The following is a 9709-nucleotide window of genomic DNA, read 5'->3' as shown; positions in this document are numbered from 1 at the left end:
GGTGTGTCTCTCTCTGTTATCACTCTCTGCAGGCGTTTGCGCTCCATAGCAGTAGTGCTGCCGTACCATGCCGTGATGCAGCTGGTCAGGGTGCTCTCCACAGTGCAGCTGTAGAACCTGCTGAGGATCTTGGCCAACATACCAAATTTCCTCAGCCTCCTCAGGAAATACAGCAGCTGCTGAGCCTTCTTGACCAGCTGTGTGGTAAATGGTAAATGGCCTGTATTTGTATAGCGCTTTTACTAGTCCCCTAGGGACCCCAAAGCGCTTTACACACCCAGTCATCCACCCATTCATACACTGGTGGAGGCAAGCTACAGTTGTAGCCACAGCTGCCCTGGGGCGCACTGACAGAAGCGAGGCTGCCATATCGCGCCATCGGCCCTTCTGGCCAACACCAGTAGCCGGTAGATGAAGTGTCTTGCCCAAGGACACAACGACCGAGACTGTCCGAGCCGGGGCTCAAACCGGCAACCTTCCGATTACAAGGCGAACTCCCAACTCTTGAGCCACAATCGCCCATGTGGTGTTCAGTGTCCAGGTTTTCAGTTTTTATTTGTCATATGCAAGTTAGCACAGGGTCAACATCGCAATGAAATGTATTTGACGAGCAGAAGACAGTCACTCAGCAGAATGGTACAGTAGAAGAAAAAAAAAAACTAAATAGAAAAATAGTAAAGAGCAAAATATTAATAAGATGTAGTAAAAGAAAAAAAGAGAGATTTCTAGTTAACTGACTAAATATATATATATAGGTATATATAAATATATGTACACACTAGTGATTAAATAAAGAAAGTCTTAAATAGGAATGTGCCGGGGGGGGGGGGATGGGATATTGCACAGGAATGAGCAGCAGTACATCAGGTGAGGTCCTCACTGATGTGGACGCCCAGGTACTGCTGCTCACCCTCTCCACTTCACGCTCCTGGGTAAACAGCGGCTGGTGAGGCCTCTTCTTCTTCCTCGTGTCCACTATCATCTCCTTTGTCTTATCAGTGTTGAGGGTGAGGTTGTTGTCCTCACACCGTGACACCAGACCAGCCTCCTCTCTCCTATAAGCCACGTCGTCCTTTCCAGTGATGCAACCGATCACTGCAGTGTCATCCGTGAACTTCAAAATGATGTTGTCTTTGTTGGAGGCGACACAGTCATGGGTGACCAGGGTCTAGAGGATGGGGCTCCGGGAGACAATGCTAAAAAACACCTTCCCCTCCACGCTCAATAGCGAAATGCTCCGAAACTGGTTTATGTTTTTTGAGTCCTCCTCTTTAGGAATCCAGACTCCCTCTGCGTACCTCCACTGATCAGCAACTCTCCCTCTCCGCCATATCACCTTTAAGATCTTCCACAGATGGCGAAGCAGCTCTGGGCAGCGCTTATAAACAAGGTAGGGTACGCCACTGGGACCTGGGGAGGATGCTGAGCGGGCTGCTTTGATGACCTCACACACCTCCTTCAAACTGGCTCCGTCAACTTGAACTCTACTGATGGTGGGGCAGGGTTGATGAGAGCTTCGTTTGGTCCCAAGTCTTGTTCCCTCAGTGGGTCACTCAAGGTCTCATGAAGGAAGTTATTCACCTCCTCTGCTGAGCACTCCAACTGTGCGCTTCGCTTAACCCCAAGCAATTGTTTGGAAAAGCGAAAGGGATCAGCATTAAAAGCTGCACGTTTCCTGGCTCTCTCTCTTCCCCGCGTCCTGTGCCATTCTGCTCTACGGAGGGTAATCAGCTTCTTCCGCAAGATGTTATGCAGTTCCTCTAAAGCTTGCTTCTCCTCCGCATCAGCGTTCTTGAACTGCTTCTTCTTCTTTTTTTTTTTTTTTTTTTGCCTGTCCCGTTTGGCTCTTTTGCCATCAGAATTGTTGTCTAAAGGCAAAGAAAGATGCCCAACGGATTTACTTTACCAAATTCACCATCCCAGCCTTGCCGTAATGGTCCATTTGATTCACCTTTTATTGTTTATTTTATTTTCACTTACTGAATACGGGACAGACTTGACTGGGGGAAAGAAGGGGAGAAAGAAAGAGGGAAAGAGAAACAGCTGAGAAGAGGGACGGGGGAGAAGGGCAAAAGACAAAAACCAACAGAATGAGCAGAAAAAAAATGCATATATCAATCACCTGGATCACCTGCTGAGAAAGAAAAAAGAAAACAAGCAGAAGAGAACAAGAGTAATAGAATAAACAACGTCACAATGATATATGGGAATATGACAGTAAATACTAAATATTAAACATTATTGTGCAGCACATAAGATCAACAGAACACAGTGTGCTTTGAGGTAGGAGCCAAAAAGGGTGTAGTTTGTGGGTGTGATCACCCGTGTGTACACCTGTGAGCATGGACGCGCTTGTTTTTTCAAAAGGTTCCTTCATGTAATGATCTGCTAGAGGGTGTGGGGGGGCCGCAGCCCCGTCCTCCAGGGCATGAAGCAGGTATGGAGGAGATCAAAACTCCAGACATCCAGAAGCCCCCAGAACACAAGAGACCAAGGAAGACCAACAGAGGGGCAGCCGCGCCACTGTCCCAGAAAGAGCTGAGGAGAGTCCCAGATGAGGGCTCACTCAGCAGTCGCGGAGCAGAAGCCAGAGGGAGTTGCAGTGACGCGCCCGTGAGCTCCGCCGGCCGCCAGCTGTGCCTGAGTGACCGAGCACCCCACCTCCGAAGTGGCCCGAGCGAGCCCCAGGCTCCAGGCCCCGATAAGCGGCCGCCAAGGAGTGAGCCGGTGTGTACCTGGACGCCCATCCCCGGACACAAAGAACCACCAACCACCAACCAAGATGTTATGCAGTTCCTCTAAAGCTTGCTTCTCCTCCGCATCAGCGTTCTTGAACTGCTTCTACTTAGAGCCCCGGAGAGCAGCCATTTGGCTTTCTACCTTTAAAACCCTCCTACCAGCCAAATGGCTTTTACATAAGCTTTAGCTTCAGCCAAGTGGAAGCTAAATTGGCTAGTCATTCATATGTAAATTAGGTTGTTACCTGGGAATTCTGGAGGGAGGGGAGTGGGGTGTGTGTGATTGAGGGGGTGGGGGAGTCACCAACTTGGAGTGTTTCAGTTTGCCATCTTAGGGAGAAATCAACACACATGGGTGTATGTCCTTTGTTCCTGAGATTTATTGATAAAAACAGTACAAAAAAGGGTTAGGGTTGAAGAAAAGAACCCGTCCCTCCCGGAGGAGGAACAGGTGGTGCACGGGCCATCAACCCCGATGGTCCGCAGCCTCACATCCCTCTACCTCCATAATTGTTTTTTTAATTTGAATGGTAAGTATTTCTTTTTTACAGGTTTGCCCAGGTAGGTATTCTTTTTTTGCAGGTTCCCAATTTTTCCGTGATTTTGGCTTGTTTCCAATAAAGTGATTTCAATCCCAATTTGTTTTCTGTGTGGTTTTTTCATTTATTTTTGATGTATCTCTAATTTGAGTTTTTAAGGAAAATCAATAAAACATGAATTAAGAGATGAAATAAAATCCCCCAAAATAACAAACTAAAATAACAAACTAACGTAAAATTGAAAAAATTAAATGAATCTTATAAATTTGCGACGGCGGTTTCTAGTTCTTGACTTACAGGTGTTAAAGGCGTTCCATCAGCAGCGCTACCTGTGTAATCTCCCCTAACCGTTCCCATTTTTAAACCTAGTACGTCTTGTATTACTTGGAACATTTCATGACCATTTAAATACCACTGTCTTCTGATCATTTCTACCGCATCTCTCCAGGGTATGAAACCTTCATTAAGAGGGGGAATGTCTTTTAACACATTGCCTATCTTTTTGTGACCATGGCCGAAACACGAATGTATTTGGGTTATTATCACATTGTGCCTCCTCTCCATCTGCTTCACCTTCCCTTGTGAGTTGGCCGTATCTAGGGTTTGGTACTGCTATCATGGGAAAAATGCCGGGAGGACCAGGTGGATTGACATCACCTCACATATCTCGTCCGTAACGATCTTTTCCTATTTTTTCCTGTGGATTTTCACCTAGTGCCATTTTATCTAACATGTTTTGTGCCTCTGCATAAGGACCAGGTTGAGGTCTAAACGGATCACATGATAGTTTAAGGGGGGGGGGTCGCAGCAGCGGAAGTGGGGGTTGGCTTCACAGCAGCAGGAGTGGGGGTTTGATACTTCTGCTTTTTCTTTTCTTGTTTCTTTTGTTTATTCTCACATCGTCTATCTGCCTCTCGCTTCCATACTTGGAAATATTCTAATTCTTGTGTGCGTTTTCCTTTTTTCTTTAAACCTTTTGTCTCTCCTAGTTCTTTCAGTAATGCTCCTTTAAGTTGTGATAGTGCAGATGGGCTACATTTTCCTTCCCAGGTGGAACATTTGGTCTTTTTAGGATTTCTCCATCTTTGCACACTAATTTGTCCGGCGCCTGGGCATTTTTTTCTAACCACTGTTCGTCAACAGTAAACTTAGTGGGCTGATTACCCATTAAAACAAAACTGCAGAGCTTTCTCTGGTATTAGACTTAAAGAGTGGTTACTGACTACACCCTTCTACTCCACTCTATTTAGTGTTGGTGTCAGTTTTATGAGGCTGAACTGAACCGTTCTCTTTTGTCACCAGTACTTCAGCTACTGACAGGAAATAAAATAACAATAACAATGAGAGTGATTCAGCAGCGTATTGTGCTGATTAAATCAATTCATTCTCATCACACAGAAAAAACAAACATTTACACAGTCGCGCAGACCTTTTCGGCAGGTCAGTCCTAAAAGTTCCCAATTTAAAATCCTATTGGCGGATTAGTCCTCTTTTTACAGATCCGTGCAGTGGATCAGACTCATTAAATCCTTTCGGTGGATTACTCCTAAGTTCGTTTTACGCAAGTGTAAGTGAGTGGTTTCTTTACCTTCCCAAGATTCTCTGGCTATGTTGAAAGTCAGCCACTGGATCCCAACGTCGTGGACCACTTAATGACACTGGCCAGAACCCGAATTTCACGTCTCTGGACTTTCACTCCTACCTAGAAGAGGCTGTCGACAGACTTTCAGTGCACTTTCCACGACGCCAGGACACAGCGGCCGATGCTTCCTCTCCGGCTCAAAGGACCAAGAAAATGTGAGGAGAAAATTGTTTAGAAGATGAAAAACATTTCCATAAAAGGAGAGACTGTTCGCTTGTCAGCTGAAACAGGAGGGAGCTTGGTATGTATAGAAATTCAGACATTCCCATAAAAGGAGAGAGAGACAGAGAGACCGTTAATTTGTCTGTTAACACAGGAGGTAGTATCGTATGTCACCGCATTCTTCTACACATATGGCTTCAATCTCTTTTCCTGTGGTGGTTCCAATTCACAAGCTCTTCCTCCTTTAAATGAAGCTACAACTAAACATAATTCACAAAATTAAAAATCTTTCATCAGTGCCAGTGTCCTGCAGGTTTTAGATGTGTCCTTGCTGATATGAATGGCTAAATTACCTCCTCAACATGTCTTGAAGTTCTCCAGAGGTCTGGTAATGAACTTATCATTTGATTCAGGTGTGTTGACCCAGGGTGATATTTAAAACCTGCAGGACAGCGGCCCCCAAGGCCTGCGGTTCGAGACCCCTGCGCATGCTCTCCACATGCAGGGCAATGGATGAAATCATTTATATGTCTGGTTTAAGTTTTTCTTAGACAACCCAATGGAAACTAAAAACATACACAACAATTTCAAATCAACTTTATTGTCAACTTTTTATGTGTACAAAGTGATTTTGCTATAATTTAGGTACATGAACACATCACACCCAGACAAAAAAGACTGCACAAATACGCGTGATCATATGTTTCTCCTCATATTGTCTTGTATGTTTTATCAGTTGTCTTTTACTGTGAACTTAGTGACCACGAGAAGTTCATTAAACAAACCGCTGATGGTCTATTAAAATGAAAGTCATGTCAAACAGTTTGTCTGATTTCTTTCCTCCTGGCTGTTCTGTTTGTATATAACCTCCACCATCACCCCAGACAGCCTCAGCATGACCAAACATTACAATATAAAACGTGAAATCCACACCCTGTAAATGCTTTCACCACACCAACATGAAGTTATATGTTTCTTCTCTTAAAAATAAGGACTATGTTTGCTGAATTCAGAGACTTCAGACTGAAGCTGCTTTCTCCCTGCAGCCTTTAGACTCCTTTTAATCATCTCATCATCTTTTTTTTTCTTCCACAAGAGGGCTCTGTAGAGGAGGAAAAAGACAGAGCAGAAACTGTTATCTTCACCTGTCCTGGCTTGGACAGAGCAATCACAGCAGGGGATGTTTACAGCAAGCAGGAACCTACAAGACTGAAAGATGAAACTCAAGCAACAAAACTGCAGTTCCTCTAATGTCAACTAGAGGCTCCAGCAGTGAGTCAAATCGCCTTGATGCATGCTCAATCATCCACATGAGTAAATCTCCAAAAGTTGATTCTGTCCATCTGCACGTAGCATTTTCAGTGGGAGAAACGTTTCAGTGGGCTTTGATCATGATTATGAAGGAACTGACCTCCCAGCCCACTGACCTCCTTCAGTGGTGCTAGTTTCTGTCATGATGCAAATATACTGTTTATAAGATTGGGGAAAGTGACTTCTTCAGCTGACACTAAAGAAGTCACTTGAATGAGTGACAAAATGTTCTCCCACTGAAAATGCTACTTCCAGATGAACAGGATGAACTTTTGAAGATAGTGAATCCCGTGTGAAGATGTTAAACTTTACATGAGAAAAAAAAAACACATTTCTAGCCTGGCTGTTGATCATTTTCTCCTGAATAAAAACTGTAGAGGGGTTGATTTGTGTTTTACAACTCACCTGCTTAATAGTAAGTAACACAGTTAACATTTTTGCTAACTCTTGTTATTTTTCAGTTTTTTGTCAGCTAGTCTTAGTGAAAGGACCTTTTTCCACCTTAAAAACCCTATGTAGTGAGCAAAACATTAAAGAGGCCTGAGCAAATATAACCGGTTTCAGACTACAGTTAATCTGACTGTTGGTAACAAATAAAAAAAAAAAAAAACAGGACAAAAATACTCTCGGTGTTTTGCTGTTTTCAGTAAAAATGTGGTCTGAATGGGTTTTTTTCCCGAGAGTAGAAAAGAATCACACAGCCTGACACACAAAATTTTATTTACTGATTTAGTACCTCTGAAACTGCTCGAGTGAAACCTCCTTCTTCAGCGGCCCAAAGAAGTAACCAGTTTTAGAGCCTCCTCGTCAGTATCAAAACCAGGTGCAGATTGAGGTACACCTTGACCACGCTCACAGATTGAGAGGTTCTTTTTCAGATCATGAGAATCAAACTTCAGCACCTGAACAAGAAAATGTACAAAGAATTTATTTTACTGATACTGAACACCTAAACACTCTACAACAGTTAAACCAGCAGTTATCAGAGGGCCAGTAACAGCTGCAGCTTTAAGATGTTTGATATCTAAGAATGTTCCTGCAAGAGGAACAGTGAAGGTACCTGTCCACTCTTCACATGCAGGGCGAGGGCCACGTTATCCCAGACATAATATTCATGATTGCGAGGAACAACGACTGCCAGGTTGTTTTCCTCATCTCTTCTCAACTCATACCTGAGAAGAACACCAAAAATTTAGCATTTTAATGAGTTCAGAGATTTTTAAACTGCTTTAAAACACCTCACTGACACAGCTGAGAGAGAGAGAGAAAGACGGAAAAGGGAAGCTCAGGTGGCTGCAGGTAAAGCACACAGGTGGAAATTATTTTTCCTACCGGTGTGTCTCACACATGGCCTCTGATGTCCAGATGAAACGTCCATCTCTGTAAGCACAGACGGCCTTTGGATCATCAACCAGCTTGGGATACTGTTTGAAAGCCTCGTCATCATCCGGGCTGTGGACCAGCACAGCATACATCACTTCTTGTTTGTACAGGGAAGTCTTGAAGACCCGCATGACAGGCAGCATCCCAGAGCAAAACTGGAGAGAAAAAGACATGTTTTATGAGAAGAGGTCTACAAATCAGTAACCTAATGACCTGACATAAACAGACACACCTGGTTATTGTAATTTTAGTCATCTCTGCGCTTGTTGATTGTCTTTTTCTGTTTGATTTGTGTCCTATTTGAACAAAATGTAGTGATTTTCTGTTCTATTTTTTTGTACTTATCAGTGAGCTTCACATTAATGTTTGTGTCCACTGGAAGAAAAGATTTAAGACTCTTTTGTGAATTCAAACATTCATTTAAACTGAAGGAGTCCATACCTGCTCGCTGTAGGCCTTAAGCACCTCCTGCACCGTGAAGGTGAAGCGGTACGAGCCATACCTGGACCCCTCACTGAAGGCTGGAGAGGTGGCAAAGTCCATCAGGAAGTTCTGCTGTCTGTGGGCCTGCTCCTCGGTCCGGTGTGGGAAGGTATTCTCCAGGAGCGTCCTCTCAGCTGACAAGATCTCCTCTGGTGTCACAGCCAGACTCCACCACACCAGAGACAGTCTGTCTGGTTCCTTTGCTCCATTTAAAGGATCCTTGAAGCCTCCATCTTTGTATACCTGACACAAAGATTCTCGGCCTGTGTCATGTTTCAGACGAGACACATGGAATTCTGGTTTGGGGTATTCAGGAATATTCATTTTGAAAAGGCACTTGTTTCCCAACCCAGAAGCTCGAGCTACTTCTCTCAAATCATCAAGCTTTAAATGCATATATTTTTTAAAATGTTCCACTGTTCCTCTTCTGTTTGTATAAATCTCCATGATGAGATAGAGGAGAGTGTAGATAGGCAAATGAAAGCTTCTGCCAGGAGTATCAGAGGAGAGGAGTGATCTGTGTCGCTGGCAGCCTGCATATTTATACCGCTCTATACCCAGCTACGAGTTCACCTTCAAACACATCCACCCACACCAACACTTAGAACCAATAAGCCACTTCAAATCTTGTTATTGTAATCAGTGTGGTGTAGAAGTAGGTGTGTACTGTAGTATACTACACGTGTTCATGCAAAGCTGCAACAGGCAAGGAAATCCTTTCACATCTTTTGGGCACAATGAGTTGCTGAAGAACAAATTCAAGAAAAAGCAGATTAATGAAAATAGGAAATATCCTCAAAACTGATTTTTTTTATTCTACAACTTCAGTACAAAAAGTTCCACTTCTCTTTGTCTCTGAACATGCTACAGTCATATATATCATAGACTGCAGAGTTTGTGTTGTGTTCTTTAATATAAAAATAATCACAAATGTTCTCAGTATCTTTGCTTTGAAGGTTCAAAATCATGGAGAGGTCTTCAAGCTGACCTATTCTAAGCTGTTTTTCCTCCTCCAATTATTGTATAAATGAAAACTCATTTCTAAGGTCAAATGGTGGAGAGTCCCAGATTTAAGCCCCATGGGAGTGTCCCCCCAGAGAGACAATGGACCTCTGTTGATCCTCTGTCTAATCAAACGAGCCATGGTGTAAAAATGGGTGTAGGTCTAATCAGCTAAGGTTTCGGGTGAGCTCATTGTGAAATCTAGCCCCACCCTGTCATGTGATTTCCTGAGGTCAGAAGGCCCAGGATGTGAATAAGTGGGTGTTTACAGGAACTCACAACACATATTTCAGGTTTACAAATATTTTCTTCTTTACCCGGGAAAAGAAACACAGATAAGTCGTGCTTTGCTTTCAGATGAAACTGGTTCAAAAAACAGGATTCAGATGGTGACACTGAACACATTCTTCATGTTCTCTAACTGCCAAATAATTTTTAAGAAGAGGGAC

General features: G+C 43.5%; 1 protein-coding gene across 1 annotated transcript; it reads right to left on the bottom strand.

Moving 5' to 3' along the window:
• Positions 1–5662: 5662 nt before the first annotated feature.
• LOC120730695 lies at positions 5663–8781 on the bottom strand. The gene is made up of 5 exons (XM_040027152.1): positions 8217–8781; positions 7725–7930; positions 7453–7564; positions 7129–7294; positions 5663–6183 (listed from the first exon to the last, which is right to left on the bottom strand). Exons 1-4 carry the CDS (start codon positions 8703–8705, stop codon positions 7160–7162), a joined length of 942 nt encoding a protein of 313 aa, XP_039883086.1. The 5' UTR covers positions 8706–8781; the 3' UTR covers positions 5663–6183; positions 7129–7159.
• Positions 8782–9709: the final 928 nt, after the last annotated feature.

This window comes from Simochromis diagramma, unplaced genomic scaffold, assembly GCF_900408965.1.
Source record: "Simochromis diagramma unplaced genomic scaffold, fSimDia1.1 OVJJ01000744.1, whole genome shotgun sequence".
Taxonomy (NCBI): domain Eukaryota; kingdom Metazoa; phylum Chordata; class Actinopteri; order Cichliformes; family Cichlidae; genus Simochromis; species Simochromis diagramma.
The sequence above is the reverse complement of the archived record's forward strand: the minus strand, read 5'-3'. Positions and strand labels throughout refer to the sequence as shown.

Coding starts and splice junctions, on each gene's coding strand:
- LOC120730695 (XM_040027152.1), bottom strand. CDS start 8,705: ATGGAGATTTATACAAACAGAAGAGGAACAGTGGAACATTTTAAAAAA. Junction 7,931..8,216: donor TTAAGGCCTACAGCGAGCAG/GTATGGACTCCT, acceptor TTTTCTCTCCAG/TTTTGCTCTGGGATGCTGCC. Junction 7,565..7,724: donor GCCATGTGTGAGACACACCG/GTAGGAAAAATA, acceptor TGTTCTTCTCAG/GTATGAGTTGAGAAGAGATG.